This window comes from Saccopteryx leptura, chromosome 6, assembly GCF_036850995.1.
Source record: "Saccopteryx leptura isolate mSacLep1 chromosome 6, mSacLep1_pri_phased_curated, whole genome shotgun sequence".
In the NCBI taxonomy this organism is placed as follows: domain Eukaryota; kingdom Metazoa; phylum Chordata; class Mammalia; order Chiroptera; family Emballonuridae; genus Saccopteryx; species Saccopteryx leptura.
In genome coordinates this window covers 135,170,282-135,184,826 of record NC_089508.1, presented here as the reverse complement: position 1 = coordinate 135,184,826, position 14,545 = coordinate 135,170,282, and the positions used below count along the sequence as shown (strand labels likewise).

General features: G+C 40.8%; 1 protein-coding gene across 7 annotated transcripts in view; it reads right to left on the bottom strand.

Moving 5' to 3' along the window:
• The window catches only part of CANX (calnexin), a 46,645-nt gene that overhangs the window by 4,194 nt on the left and 27,906 nt on the right, over nucleotides 1-14,545 (bottom strand). For 6 of the 7 annotated variants that reach the window (XM_066344409.1, XM_066344404.1, XM_066344407.1 and 3 more), the window contains 8 exons: nucleotides 14,167-14,359; nucleotides 9,752-9,941; nucleotides 6,940-7,053; nucleotides 5,814-5,970; nucleotides 4,459-4,674; nucleotides 3,382-3,501; nucleotides 2,229-2,352; nucleotides 1,987-2,066 (listed from right to left, as the gene is read on the bottom strand). In XM_066344409.1, coding sequence (XP_066200506.1) covers nucleotides 1,987-2,066; nucleotides 2,229-2,352; nucleotides 3,382-3,501; nucleotides 4,459-4,674; nucleotides 5,814-5,970; nucleotides 6,940-7,053; nucleotides 9,752-9,941; nucleotides 14,167-14,359 — 1,194 coding nt within the window. The remainder of the gene's footprint in view (nucleotides 1-1,986; nucleotides 2,067-2,228; nucleotides 2,353-3,381; nucleotides 3,502-4,458; nucleotides 4,675-5,813; nucleotides 5,971-6,939; nucleotides 7,054-9,751; nucleotides 9,942-14,166; nucleotides 14,360-14,545) is intronic. The other variant, XM_066344410.1, reaches the window with a different exon arrangement.

The following is a 14,545-nucleotide window of genomic DNA, read 5'->3' as shown; positions in this document are numbered from 1 at the left end:
AGAGGTCAGGCCACAAATAAAAAAATAAATAAATAAAATAGGAGGACCAGATTCAGGGCCCTGGGTTGTAGCTTGGTTGGTTAGAGAGCATTGTCCCAATATACTAAATGTCTGGGTTTGATCCCGAAGCACATACAAGAATCAGCCAATGAATACATAAATAAGTGGAACAAATCAATGTTTCTTGCTATCACTCTAAAAAATATATAGTATATACATATATATCAATAAGTAAAAAAAAATATTAAAAGGACATGCTTTCACATGTCACCTTGTTTAATCCTGAATAATGTACTGGCTTGTGGCCGATCTACATTAGCCCCACTTTGAGGCTGAGAAAGCTGGATTTCATGGTCAAGTCCCGTGATACTCAAGATGGTCCGTTACTCTTCCTGTTCTACACAGGGACTTGTTACTATGTGAGAAAGCTTGAGGAATATAAAAAGTATGTGAGACTGGTCCTACCTGAAACAACTCTACATTCTAGTAGACGCAGAATACATCCATTGAAAATATAAAAAGCAATGACCTTTATCAAAAGGAGGGCAGACTAGTGGGAGCTGGAAATGGGACACTGGGTAGTTTTCCAGAAAGGAACAGAATGAAATAGAGAAGCGCTTGGCAAAGGGATGTTGGTAGAGAAGCTGTGGGCTATTCTCTTTCCCTCATACCTCATGTCCAATCTACTAAAAAATCTAGATCCAGACGGCCACACTCTTCTTTCCTATCACCCTGCTCAGGACTACCTTTATCTTTTCTGGATTATTACAGTAGCCTCCTAACCAGTCTTTTTGAATCTCCCTGGTCTATAGAAAACACCGCAGCTGGAGTAATCGGACCAGGTCACTTGCCCCAAAAGCCTGCAATGGCTGCTCATTTCAATAAGAGGAAAAGCCAAGCCCATACAACAGCATAGGAGACCCCACCTTATCTGGAGCCTTCCCCACCCTCCTATTCTCCACTTGCTCACCATACTGACCATACTGGCCTCCAGACTACCATTTTAGGCCCTTGTACTGGGTGTTCTGACAGAATGCTCTTCCCATGGACATCTCTATGGAAAAGTCCTTGATTTCTTTCAAATCTTGGCTCAAATGCCATCTCTCCAATGAAGCCTATCTTCTCTAACACTGCAATCCATCCCACTTGCAGCACTTCTGATGCCCTTTCTTAGCCTTTTATTTTTCATGGCCTATCACTTTCTAACACTTATTCATTTACTTCATCTACTGCTTTATTTCCTCCCACTAGCAATTAAGCTCCTCAGAGACAGATAGGTTATCTTTGTCTTGTTCACTGACAATGCCTGGCATATAATGGGCACTCCACAAATATTCACTAAAGTAATAAATGAATCCATGAGCAACAGGGACAAAACTTTAGAATGCAGTGATTTGTGCAAGAAATTTTTTTTTAAGTGAGAAAGAAAGAAGGAGACAAGGAGGAAGACAGGAAGGGAGAGAGATGAGAAGCATCAACTCATAGTTGTGTCACTTTAGTTGCTCATTGATTGTTTCTCATATGTGCTGGGGGGGGGGGGGGAGAGGGGCAGAGAGCTCCAGCCGAGCCAGTGACTAGGGGATCATGTCTATGATCCCATGCTCAACCTGGAGACCTCGGGGGTTTTGAATCTGGGTCCTCACCATCCCAGGTCAAGGCACCACCACCACCAGTCAGGCTGTGGAAGAAACTTTTTAAATGCACAGTGAGGAGAGGTGGATAAAGAGAACAGTAAAATAACCTACAGCTGCCATCTTAGAAGGCATTTTCTTAGTTTTCTCCTACAACCTTCTGCTTATTCCAAAACCATTTTCAACACAGCAAAATACTTCTGAGATTCAGATATAATTTGAAGTTACTACATACTGACCTGTATTTCTTATAGCCATAGCCATTGAAAATTATCCTACAAAAATATCCCCTCGAATTAAATGTACCTTCAACTTAAGTGCTTAAAATACAAAATGCACTCCCCCTTTCCATCACCTCTGCTTTAGATTTCCTGTCTTCGTCCTCTTGACTGAGAGTATCACCATCTTCTTCAGCATCACTTTTTTGCTTCTCTTCTAAGACAGAAGTCAAATTAAAACAACTTAGCAAACCTTATACTTGTTTGGGGTAATTAGATAATAAGCATTACAATACATCTTTCCAGTAACTTGTTTAATAAGGCTTTGAACATCTTAGGACCTTGGCTGAAAGCAGGTATTCTGGAATCTACTTCTTACCAAGTTTCTCTTCACTTTCCTCCTCCTCATCTCCCTTGTCTCTTTCTTCTTCCTTCTCTTCTTCCTCCTTCACATCTGGCTGAGGAGCATCAGTCTTCTTATACTCCATGGGACTGGACTGTTTCTGAAATATTCCCCCAAAGCACAACCATCTTATTTAATGTGGTATAGTATCATATATTATTAAATATCTATGAGTAAAGTTCTGCACCAGTCTGTCTACTGGGATAGAGATCTATAGAAATGAGTAAGATGTACTTCCTGCCTTGAGAGCCTTCTCTTGGGTGAGTATGTGGGGTTCAAGACAGAAGGAACAGTATGAACAAAAAAGTCAGGCAGAACTGTGCAGGTTTAAACAGTCACGGTGACAAACAGTGATAGAGATAAGGCTTAAAAAGGCACCTTGGGGGATCAGGTTACAGAACATCTTGAATACAAGGTGAAGCATAATCCTTATTTAGCAGAAGTAGCCTAAACAAAATTTACTTTTCTAGGCCCTGGCCAGGTTGTTCAGTTGGTTAGAGCACTGTCCTGATATGCCAAGGTTTCAGGCTCGATCTTGGTCAGGGCACATATAAGAGTCAACTAATGAGTGCATAAATAAGTGAAACAATGAATTTATGCCTCTTTCTCCCCTTCTAAAAGTCGATAAATTAAAAAAAGTTTTTTTCGTGTTTTTTTTTTTTTTTTTTTTTGATTACACGTAACAAAAGCTAAACAAGAAAAACTAAAATAAGGCTCTATTACCCAATGTGTATTTTTTTGGGAGGTGGTGGGGTAGGGGATACTGAGGGAGGAACTGGCAACAAGAAATCAAAGACTGAAATATATAGTGTATGATTAGAAACAGCTATGCCAAGAGTAAAAGCTAGTTTATGCCCAGGTGGCCAGATTTATATATAAGTTTTTTGTTGTTGTTTCCTTCCCTGCCCCAGAAAGCTGCTGCTAAATATTAAGAAGAGTTGCTTACATTCTACTAGAAATGAAGCAACTACAAATGCTACTCCCTTCTGGCCACTGAGACTGGTGAATAACTATTATGTAAGGTTTAAGAAGTAAACACCAAATGTGGTCCAGTCACTACTGAGCTGCTACAAAGAAAACCTCAGGCAATAGATCTTAAAGTGACTCTAAACCAAATCAATCCTCATACCTTTCCAGAACAGCAGAAGAGGATTACGAGAAACACAGGCAGCGCAACGGTCAAAACATAGACCACCCAGAGCCATGGGCGCTCCTCAGCTGCCTCCAGCATCTGCCCCACAACACCCGGCTGAAAAACAAGACAAGACTGATTTCAAGTTCTGGCTTTTGACACCAAATGTAAGCAGCATTGTTCAATGACTGCATGGCATTACTCAAGCCCCACCTTTTCCAAAGGTGTTCATATTGCAAAAAAAAAAAAAAAAAAAAAGAACTGGGAAAAAATCCTCAATTTTTCTGTTCTCAAAATCATCAAGGTGATTTCCCTTTCACAGGTGTGAAAGCTGGCTTCTTAAATCATCAGCAGAGGACCTCATTTCAGGGATCAGTGAATAAAGAATTTCTTGACCTTAATATCTCTGGCTCTCTTAATTTACAGCTCAGCCATATGACCAATTGTTTGAAAATTCCATATATTGGGTAAACCAAGATTCAACATTTAAGAAGGCATTAAAATACACCCTGAATAGCCTGACCAATGGTGGCACAGTGGATAGAGCTTCAACCTGGAACGCTGAAGTCCCAAGTTTGAAACCCTGAGGTCACCAGCTTGAGCCTGGGATCATCAACATGATTCCACAGTTTCTGGCTTGAGCCCAAGGTCACTGGCTTGAACAAGGGGTCACTGGCTTGGCTGGAGCCCCTTGTCAAGGCACATATGAGAAACAATCAAGGAACAACAAATAAAGTGCTACAACTACAAGTTGATGCTTCTTATTTCTCTCCCTTCTTGCCTGTCTCTCTCTCACTAAAAAATACCCTGAATGGTAAATTTTGTTATATTTTAACACAATAATAATTTAAAAAACCCTACACATAACACAAATAGATTCTAAAGCCATTGCATCAGACTAATGCAATCATGCCCCAAAACCAGTTTTGTCTTTAGTAGGTATAAGATCACTTTTTATGCCAATATTCCCAAATAAGGGAAAAGACAAACCATAGACAGTAGGTTTTTGCAAAACTAGCAATTATTTACCTGCAATTACAGATATAAATGCACAAGAAACAAGTAAGCACAAACCTCGGCAGCCCCATCAGCAGCTTTCTTCAGACCCCAACCATCACTGGCCCAATCATCAGCTACTCTTCGATCGCCACAAATGATGAAGTTGTCAAAAAAGATGTCCGAAGTCATGGACCACAGTTCCAAACCAATAGCACTAAAAGGAGTCATTTTGAAAGGTTCCAGATCTTCAAAGAAATCTGGATTTGGTATTTTCCGGGGTTTCCAGATTCCCTAGAGAAAAATATTTTAAAAAATCACTTCACATAACGATCAATACAAATTTATGGTGAACCTAAATAAGAAGATGAATTCTGTATGATAAATGAAGATAAATGCTGATTTTGTAAAACTTAACAATAAATGCTATTGATGTTTTACACTCTGCCTCTACGATGTCTGAACCCCAACTACTTTTAATTTCTAATATTCATGATCTTGATCCAAACCAATACCTCGTTGTGCCTGGCACATTCCAAAAGCCTCCAATCTTACCACCTAGTCTGCTAGCAGGAGTAGAGCCTATGTTGGTACAGACTTTAGTGGTAATTTAAAATGTAAACCATCTTCAAGCACCAATTTCACTTCCAAGTAACTACCTAGAGAAATAGTTACTAAATACATGCAGATATGCACAAGGATGATTACTGCATCAAGGATTCAAAAAAAACCCCCAAAATGGCAATCCACCTAAATAACCATCAACAGAACAGCCAAAGTGCAGTTTTTTGAAGGGCAATTTTAAAACTAATCTTATTGCTTGACTACATAATTAAAAATACATTTGAAAACAAAAATATACACATAGCCACAATATATGCAGACACATTCCTACATCTTACATTTTAAAGCGTGACTAAGTAGAAATGAATAAATTTAAATAACTAGGACAGAAAGAGAAGCGAGACTAGGGTCTGAGTGATTACATGACCATAGTAAATATGAAGATTTAACATCACTACCTGTACTCTTATCATCTCATTTGAACCTCACAGTCTTTTCCAAGTCGAAGATACCGAGGGTCAAACAAGCTGACTTGTGGGAAGGTAGACAACTCCCATCACAGTCCCTCTTTCCACCCCACCTGAGATTGCCAATCCGTATCCTGTGGCTGCAGCACCCCTGCCACATGATAGCAGGATGTCCAAATTTCAAGTTTCCCATTTGCCTTTATTTTTAAACATAAGTTATAAAGCAATTATGAAAACTCTTCTCATTTCTAGGCTTATCTTTTCAACACTGGACACATTAAGCTCTCAATTTATAGTTTACTTTGTAATTCAATAGTTTGAAAATAGTGATTAACCTGACCACCTCACTAGAGACAAAACATCTATCTGAACATAACCAGAAAAGTATCAGGAGGCACACACCTGGTAGTTAGGATTGTCAATCATGGGGGGCTTCCATTTGCCCTTATAATTAGGGTTGTCAATCATAGGTCGCTGCCAGACACCACAACCCGGGGCTGACTCACACTTAGGGTTGGCAATCTGAGGAGCCTCCCATTCTCCATCCATGTCTTCATCCCTGTGGAGAAATAAACAAATTACAAATGGGTTCTATGAGATACAGGACTACAAACTGACATCCCAGGGCTCCCCTGAAAGCCTGCAAGAATGCTTTCACAGTGTCAAGTCTAGTGCACCTTGTGGTTTCTGCATTTTTAATAACCATGGTTTCTCATGGTAAAGATAGAAACAAAATAATTAAATCTAGGCACTCTGCTGTGTTTAAGTATAAATTTTACTTCAATAAAAAAGCAGGTAGCCTGACCAGGCGGTGGCGCAGTGGATAGAGCGTCAGACCGGGATGCGGAAGACCCAGGTTCGAGACCCCGAGGTCGCCAGCTCGAGCGCAGGCTCATCTGGTTTGAGCAAAAAAAAAAAAAATTCACCAGCTTGGACCCAAGGTCGCTGGCTCAAGCAAGGGGTTACTTGGTCTGCTGAAGGCCCATGGTCAAGGCACATATGAGAAAGCAATCAATGAACAACTAAGGTGTTGCAATGCGCAACAAAGAACTAGTGATTGATGCTTCTCATTTCTCCATTCCTGTCTGTCTGTCCCTGTCTATCCCTCACTCTGACCCTCTGTCTCTGTAAAAAAATTAAAAAAAAAAAATAGCAGGTAATTATGCTTGCTTTGGCAGCACATATATTAAAAAATGCCTGACCAGAGGTGGCACAGTGGGTAGAACACCAACCTGGGACGCTAGCTAGAGACCCTAAGGTTGCCAAATAGCGTGGGGGCTTGTCTGCTTGAACGTGGGCTTGACAGCCTGAGTTCAGGGTCGCCAGCTTGAGAAAAGGGCTTGTCTTGAGCCCCCCAGTCACAGCACATTAAGAGAAGCAACTACTGTGAGTAGATGCTTCTTGCTCTTTCCCCACCCCTTCCCCTTCTCTCCCCCCTCTCGCTAATAAATCAATAAATAAAATCTTAAAAAAGTAAACTAAACCATAAATAAAAATGAAAACAAAAAAGTTAAACTAAAGCTCTTACCAATCCTCTGGCTTTTCTGCATCTGGATCAGCTACATATTCAGGCTCATCATCTAACCAGCCTTCAGGTTTTGTGGCTTCCTCATCGGGAATCTTAGCAGGGGCATCTTCATCCCTTACACACATAAGGAAAAGCAGTCATGACAACAATGGCCAGAGATTCACAATGTAGTCCCCACTTTATGAATCTGAAACATTAGGTCTCAATCTCAAAACTTAAAATTCTTCCTAAAAATTATTTGAAGTCATATATCTGATAAGGGCCAATATATTAAAAAACTCTTACAACTCAACAATAAAAATACAATCCAATTAAAAGCCAGCAAAGAATTTAAACAGATATATGAATGGCCAATAAACACATAAAAAGATGTTCAACATCATTAGTCATCAGGGGAATGCAAAACAAACAGAAACCACAATAAGATAGTACTTCACAGCCACTAGGATGGCTATAAGAAAAAAGACTGAAAAACAGATGTTGGCAAGAATGTGGAGAAAATGAAACTCTCATACACTGCTAGGGGGAAAGCAAAATGGTGCAGCACTTTGGAAAACAGTTTGGCAATTCCTCAAAAAGTGAAACATAGAGTTACCATATGACCCAGCAATTCCACTCCTAAGTACATATCCAAAAGAAATGAAAATGTATATCCACCCAAAAGCCTATACTAGGAATGTTCATAGAACCCTGGTTGGATAGCTTGGTTGGTTCAGAGCATTGTCCCGAAGCACAAAAGTTACGCGTTCCATCCCTAGTCAGGGTGCATATAAGAACAGACTGACAGAAAAATGCAAAAAAAAAAATTAAAAAAAAAAAAAAAAAAAAGAACAGACTGATGTCTGTCTCTCCCTCTAAAATCAATGAACATTAAAAAAAAAATGTTCATAGAAACATTAATCATAATCATAGCAAAAGACAGGAAACCTAAATGTCAACCAACTAAGGGGTAAATAAATAAAATTGGTATAATCCTCATGATGGAACATTATTTGGTCATAGAAAGAAATGCAGCACTGATACATTCTTCAACATGGATGAACCTTGATGATAGACACAAAAGATCACATTATTTTATTATTCTATGTCCAGAATGAGCAAAGCAGAGAGACAGAAAGTAAGGAATATAGAACTAGGGAGTAACTGCTTAATGGGGATGGGTTTCATGAGGTGATAAAAATCTGGAATTGGACGGTGGTGATGGCCGCACAACACTTTAGGTATACTAAACCACTAAACTGTACAACTTAAAAGGATAGATTTTAGTATGTTAATTACAACTCAGTTACTTCTAAAATAAAAGTTCAAGAAGTACCTACTTTTTGCCTGACCAGTGCTGGCGCAGTAGATAGAGCATCGACCTGGGATGCTGAGGTCTCAGGTTTGAAACCTCAAGGTCACCAGTTTGAGCGCGGGCTCACCAGTTTAAGTGGGGAATCACTGACATGATCCCAGGGTTGCTGGCTTTAGCAACAGGTCACTGGCTCGGCTTGGCTCCCAACACCCCTCACCCCAGCAAGGCACGTATGAGAAGCAATCAATTAACAACTGAAGTGACACAACTATGAGTTGATGCTTCTTATCATTCTCCCCTTACCCTCTCTTCCTCTATCTCATCAATTTTAAAAAAAAGGTACCAATTTTCTCAAGTATCATGCAGTTGCTGAATGATGCCACTTTTGCTGGTAAGCAAAGACATCTATCCCTGGTCATATACTTATTTTTGAACTAAATTGGTTTTAAACGAATTGTGTGAGAACTTGGAATTTGTGTAACATTCAGCTGACCCTTTTAAGCAGAACATTTATACCCCATCCCCAAAATAAAACAAAGAGTTAAGGAATACAATACTAAACAAGAAGGCAGAGTCCATATCTAATGTTCATCACATGCACAAATAAATTTGGCATTTATACCAGCATGGCACAAAAGTCCAGGAGCCTATACCTTAATTTAAGGGAGGAAAAACACCACAACAATTTCACTGCTAAGCTTAAGGGGATACTTTTACAAATGGAGGATTAGTTTTATTATTCTTTTTGTTCACTTTCATTTTCAAAAGCCAGTTTTCATTTATTCATCACTCTCAAGTTTGTATCCTACATAAAAGGCCATATATACTCAACTTCCTTCTGACATATTGAGTTCACTCCTGCTCCTCTATCTCTACATCTGACGTGCTTTTTTGGCCAGAAATACCATTTGTCATCTTCACCACTTAGTTCTAACTCTCATCTTACTTTCAAGTCTCAATTTGATTGGCACTGCTCCCAAGAAACCATCCCTGGATTAGGTATACCTGGTGCTCTGGTCACCAAGTAACACCTACTATTAGACCACTCACCATACGCATGCCAACCTCATTTACCTGCTGAACTTACCTGCTATGAGGGTAGCTTATGCCCTTGTGGCTTTGTATTCTACTGCTCAACACAGAGCAGAGATCTCTTTTGAGTTTTATTGAAACAGGAAAAAGATTATTTTTTAAATTAAATTTTAAAATCTTATGACTTAAGCTTTCAATGTGAATTCACAGAAGTATTTGTAAGGCTAGGCTAAGAGACCTGAGGTTCTGCCAAAAACCAACCATGCAGCACAGGCAAATTCAACGATTTCAGCATTCTGTAGTTTTGTAAAATAGTGTGGGGGAATCCAAATGATCTGTATGGCCTCCTTTCAGCTAGAGAACTCTATGTTTTTCCTACCATTTGAACTGCAGCATAGATTATTAAAATTATCAGAACTAAACAAACATTCATTTGTTCAAGCCATGTAGAACATATAATATATTCCACCACACTAAAAAACTCACCAGTCATCCGGTTTGACAGCATCAGGATCTGGTATTTTTGGTCTTTCATCCCAATCCTCAGGTTTCCGGTCTTCTGGGTCCTCAATTTCACGTGAAGGATTTATAGGAGGAGTCATGTCATTCAGCAGATTTCCACTGTTCACAAGAGATTGGTCCACCAATATTTCAAAACTGTTATCTGGATTCAAGACTAAAAAAAAATTAAATGCAATTTAAAAAAGTTAATTAACCACTCATTCTCAAGCTCTCTTTACCACATACAAAGGATTGTATTTCTAATAGTAAGCAGAAGCATGAAGACCCCAGGCAACAAAGTCAGAACATGGTCTTGGAACCCTGGACAAGTTAATTCTTTTTTCCTTATCTGTAAATCATAAAAACTAGTTCTTCAGACTTTTAGGAATTAAAACAGATAAATTTAAAATACCAAGAGATTTCATTTATGGACATTAAAAACAAAACAAAAACAAAACCAAAAACAAAAACCAAAGGTAAACTAATGCAATATTGGTCTGACACAAATGGTTATACAGTAGTCAACAGGCAAATAATTTAATTTCTTATAAATACCCCTAACTCTAGTAAAGATCCATTTCCTCTCTTTTTTTTTTTAAAGCAAGAGGAGGAGAGATAAATAGACTGACTCCCGCATGTGCCCTGACTAGCATCCACCCGGTAACCCCATCCAGGGCCGATGCTCTGCCCATTTGGGGCCATGCTTGCAACTGAGCTATTTATAGTGCCTGAGGCAGAGGCTCCACAGAGCTATCCTCAGCACTTGGGATCAATGCACTTGAACCAATGAAGCCACGGCTACGGGAGAAGGGAAGAGAGAGAGGGGACAAGAGAGAAAGAGAAAGAGAGAGGAAGAGGAGGGAGAGGGGTGGAGAAGCAGATGGTTGCTTCTCCTGTGTGCCCTGACTGGGAATCAAAACCAGGACATTAACATGCTGGGCTGACATTTCACCACTGAGCCAGGGCCACTTCATTTTTTGCATTGGTATTACTGCCATTTGTGTTACCAAAATTATAATTTACACAAATCTTTTATTTATTTAACCGTATGTCTACTCATGGTTGTACTTTTGGAGTTTAATGGAGAATAAAAAAAAAAAATTAAATCCGTAAGTCAGTGTGATTATGCAAAAGTCTGGATTCTACACCTATATATCTAATTGGCAACTGACTCAGTGACAGCACATCCAGAATACTATGGAAGACAATGAAGTACAGTACTATGTCACCATACTCAATGGTAATTAAGTTAGCAATGTCATCAACAGTATGTATTCTCTTGGAAAGATTCCTGCACTTTTGTGAAGAGAGCAAGTGCAATCAATATATAATAGTTAACTCCCTCCCTCTCTCTATTTACTTATTTATTTATTTATTTATTTATCTTTCTTCTTCATTTCCAAGTGAGAGGAGGGGAGATAGACTCCCACATGTGCCCCAACTAGGATCCACCAGGCAACCCCTGTCTGGGGCCCATGCTCTGCCCATCTGAGACCATGCTTGCAACTGAGCTATTTTTAGCACCTGAGGTGGAGGCTCCATGGAGCCATCCTCAGGCCTGGGCTGACGTGCTCAAGTCAATTGAGCTATGGCTGCAGGAGAGGAAGAGAGAGAGAGAGATAGAGAAAGAGAGAGAGAGCCTGACCAGGTGGTGGCGCAGTGGATAGAGCGTCAGACTGGGATGCGGAAGACCCAGATTCGAGACCCCGAGGTCGCCAGCTTGAGCGTGGGCTCATCTGGTTTGAGCAAAAATTCACCAGCTTGGACCCAAGGTCGCTGGCTCCAGCAAGGGGTTACTCGGTCTGCTGAAGGCCCACGGTCAAGGCACATATGAGAAAGCAATCAATGAACAACTAAGGTGTCGCAATGCGCAACGAAAAAACTAATGATTGATGCTTCTCATCTCTCCGTTCCTGTCTGTCTCCCTGTCTATCTCTCACTCTGATTCTGTCTCTGTAAAAAAAAATAAATAAATAAAAAAAAAATAATTAATTAAAGAGAAAGAGAGAGAGAGAGAAAGGGGGTGGGGGGTAGAGAAGAAGATGGTCACTTCTCCTGTGTGCCCTGACCAGGAATCAAAACCAGGACATTCACACACTGGGCTAACGTTCTACCGCTGTGCCAACTGGCCAGGAACAGGATATTTAACTTTCAATAAAAAATGACATCTGGGTTGACCAATCGTAGTGGATATAGAGTCTGTCGCCTGGCACATTGAACAGAGCATTAACCTGGGATGCTGAGGACAGGTTTGATCAAGCAAGGGATCACTGGCTCAGCTGTAGCCCCCTGGTCAAGGCACATGTGAGAAACCAATCAACGAACAACTAAAGTGCTGCAACAACGAGTTCCTGCTTCTCATCTCTCTCTCATCCTGTCTGTTCCTATTTCTCTCTCTCTGTACCTCGGCAAAAAAAAAAAAAAAAAAAAATTTACAACTATCTGTGCTTATACATGTGTTTACTCACAAATGATCAAACACACATCACAATGTTATAATTTCAGATAATTCTGAATGTCTTCTTTACATTTGTTTCTATGTTCTAATTTTTCTATACTGAATATATATTACTTTTGCTATAAAGAAAAAAGTTATTTATTTTTAAAAGGGACAGAGAGAGAGAGTCAGAGAGAGGAATAGATAGAAACAGAGAGAGATGAGAAGCATCAATCATTAGTTTTTCACTGTGACACCCTAGTTGTTCATTGATTGCTTTCTCATATGTGCCTTGACCGCGGGCCTTCAGCAGACCAAGTAACCCCTTGCTCGAGCCAGTGACCTTGGGCCCAAGCTGGTGAACTTTTTGCTCAAGCCAGATGAGCCCGCACTCAAGCTGGAGACCTCAGGGTCTTGAACCTGGGTCCTCCATATCCCAGTCCTACGCTCTATACACTGCGCCACTGCCTGGTCAGGCAAGAAAAAAAGTTATTGGATTAAGAAATAAGGTATGTAGGCCCTGGCCGGTTGGCTCAGCGGTAGAGCATCGCCCTAGCGTGCGGAAGTCCCGGGTTCAATTCCCGGCCAGGGCACACAGGAGAAGCGCCTTCTCCACCCCTCCCCCCTCCTTCCTCTCTGTCTCTCTCTCTCCCTCCTGCAGCTGAGGCTCCATTGGAGCAGGGATGGCCCGGGTGCTGGGGATGGCTCTGTGGCCTCTACCTCAGATGCTAGAATGGCTCTGGATGTAGCAGAGCGAAGCCCCAGAGGGGCAGAACATCGCTCCCTGGTGGGCATGCCGGGTGGATCCCGGTGGGGCGCATGCGGGAGTCTGTCTGACTGCCTCCCCGTTTCCAGCTTCGGAAAAATGGAAAGTAAGTAAGTAAGTAAATAAATAAATAAATAAATAAAAGAAATAAGGTATGTATACATGCAATCTCAAGCCAGCAGGAAAAGCTTTATTAAAATAAAAATTCCATTCTAATGTTCAAATGATTAAACTCAATTGTCGCCCTGGCCGGCTGGCTCAGCAGTAGAGCATCGGCCTGGCGTGCAGAAGTCCCGGGTTCGATTCCCGGCCAGGGCACACAGGAGAAGCGCCCATTTGCTTCTCCACCCCTCCCCCACTCCTTCCTCTCTGTCTCTCTCTTCCCCTCCTGCAGCCGAGGCTCCATTGGAGCAAAGATGACCCGGGTGCTGGGGATGGCTCCTTGGCCTCTGCCTCAGGCGCTGGAATGGCTCTGGTCGCAACAGAGCGACGCCCCGGAGGGGCAGAGCATCGCCCCCTAGTGGGCAGAGCGTCGCCCCTGGTGGGCGTGCCGGGTGGATCCTGGTCGGCGCATGTGGGAGTCTGTCTGACTGTCTCTCCCTGTTTCCAGCTTCAGAAAAATACAAAAAAAAAAAAATATATATATATATAAACTCAATTGTCCAGGTATTGGAGCATCCAAACAAGCTTCAACTAAAAGATAATTTGAAAACACATAATATGTTCTATTACTTAACTTTCTTTTTCTTTCTTTTAGAGGAAGAGAGGCAGAGAGACACAGGAACATCGAGCTGTTTCTATATGTGGCCTGACTGGGGATTGAACTGGCAACCTCTGTGCTTTGGGACAATGCTCCAACCAATTGAGCTATCTGGTCAGGGCTTAAAGTTAACATTTTATCAACAAGAAACTAAAATTTCCACCGTTGGGTGGAAATGAAGAGCTTCAGCAAAGAAGCTCTTCATGGTCATTAAAGATTATTCTCAAAATTGCCTCAAACCTCAATTCTCAAATCAAACTACAGAAGAGAAACATCCATTTTATGCTAAGACATAAATTTCATTTCACCACTAATATATTAAATCAATAGAAACTCTTATTTGCTGGCTTAGGTCTTCTCTAGGCATACAATCTTTATATTAAATAAATGATAAATCTATAGTGCTATAAACCCCCCAAATTAATAGTTTTTCTTACTTAATGTATAAAGATGTGTTTTCTTATCAGTAAAATAGGTCTTCAGATCTGCATCTGGCCTCTTAGCGTGCTTTTCTTCATATATGCCAGTTTTGGGGTTTTTGTGGCGGAAGATGAAGTGCAATTTATAGTCCTCTCCACATTTATCTGGACCAAACATGATTGTATAAGGGGTCTTGTCATGGAACTGGTCCTTCAGAAACAGAAATGTATTATTTCAAGTAAATCAAAGTGTCCAAAGCAACTTTCAAAAGTGTGATATTTCCTCTTATAAAATCCCAAACGAGTGTCACATTAAAAAAAAAAAAAGCTGATTCTGTGACAGACTGGCTGCACCTAGAGCAGCGGTTCTCAACCATCGATGGCTTTAGGCGACCCC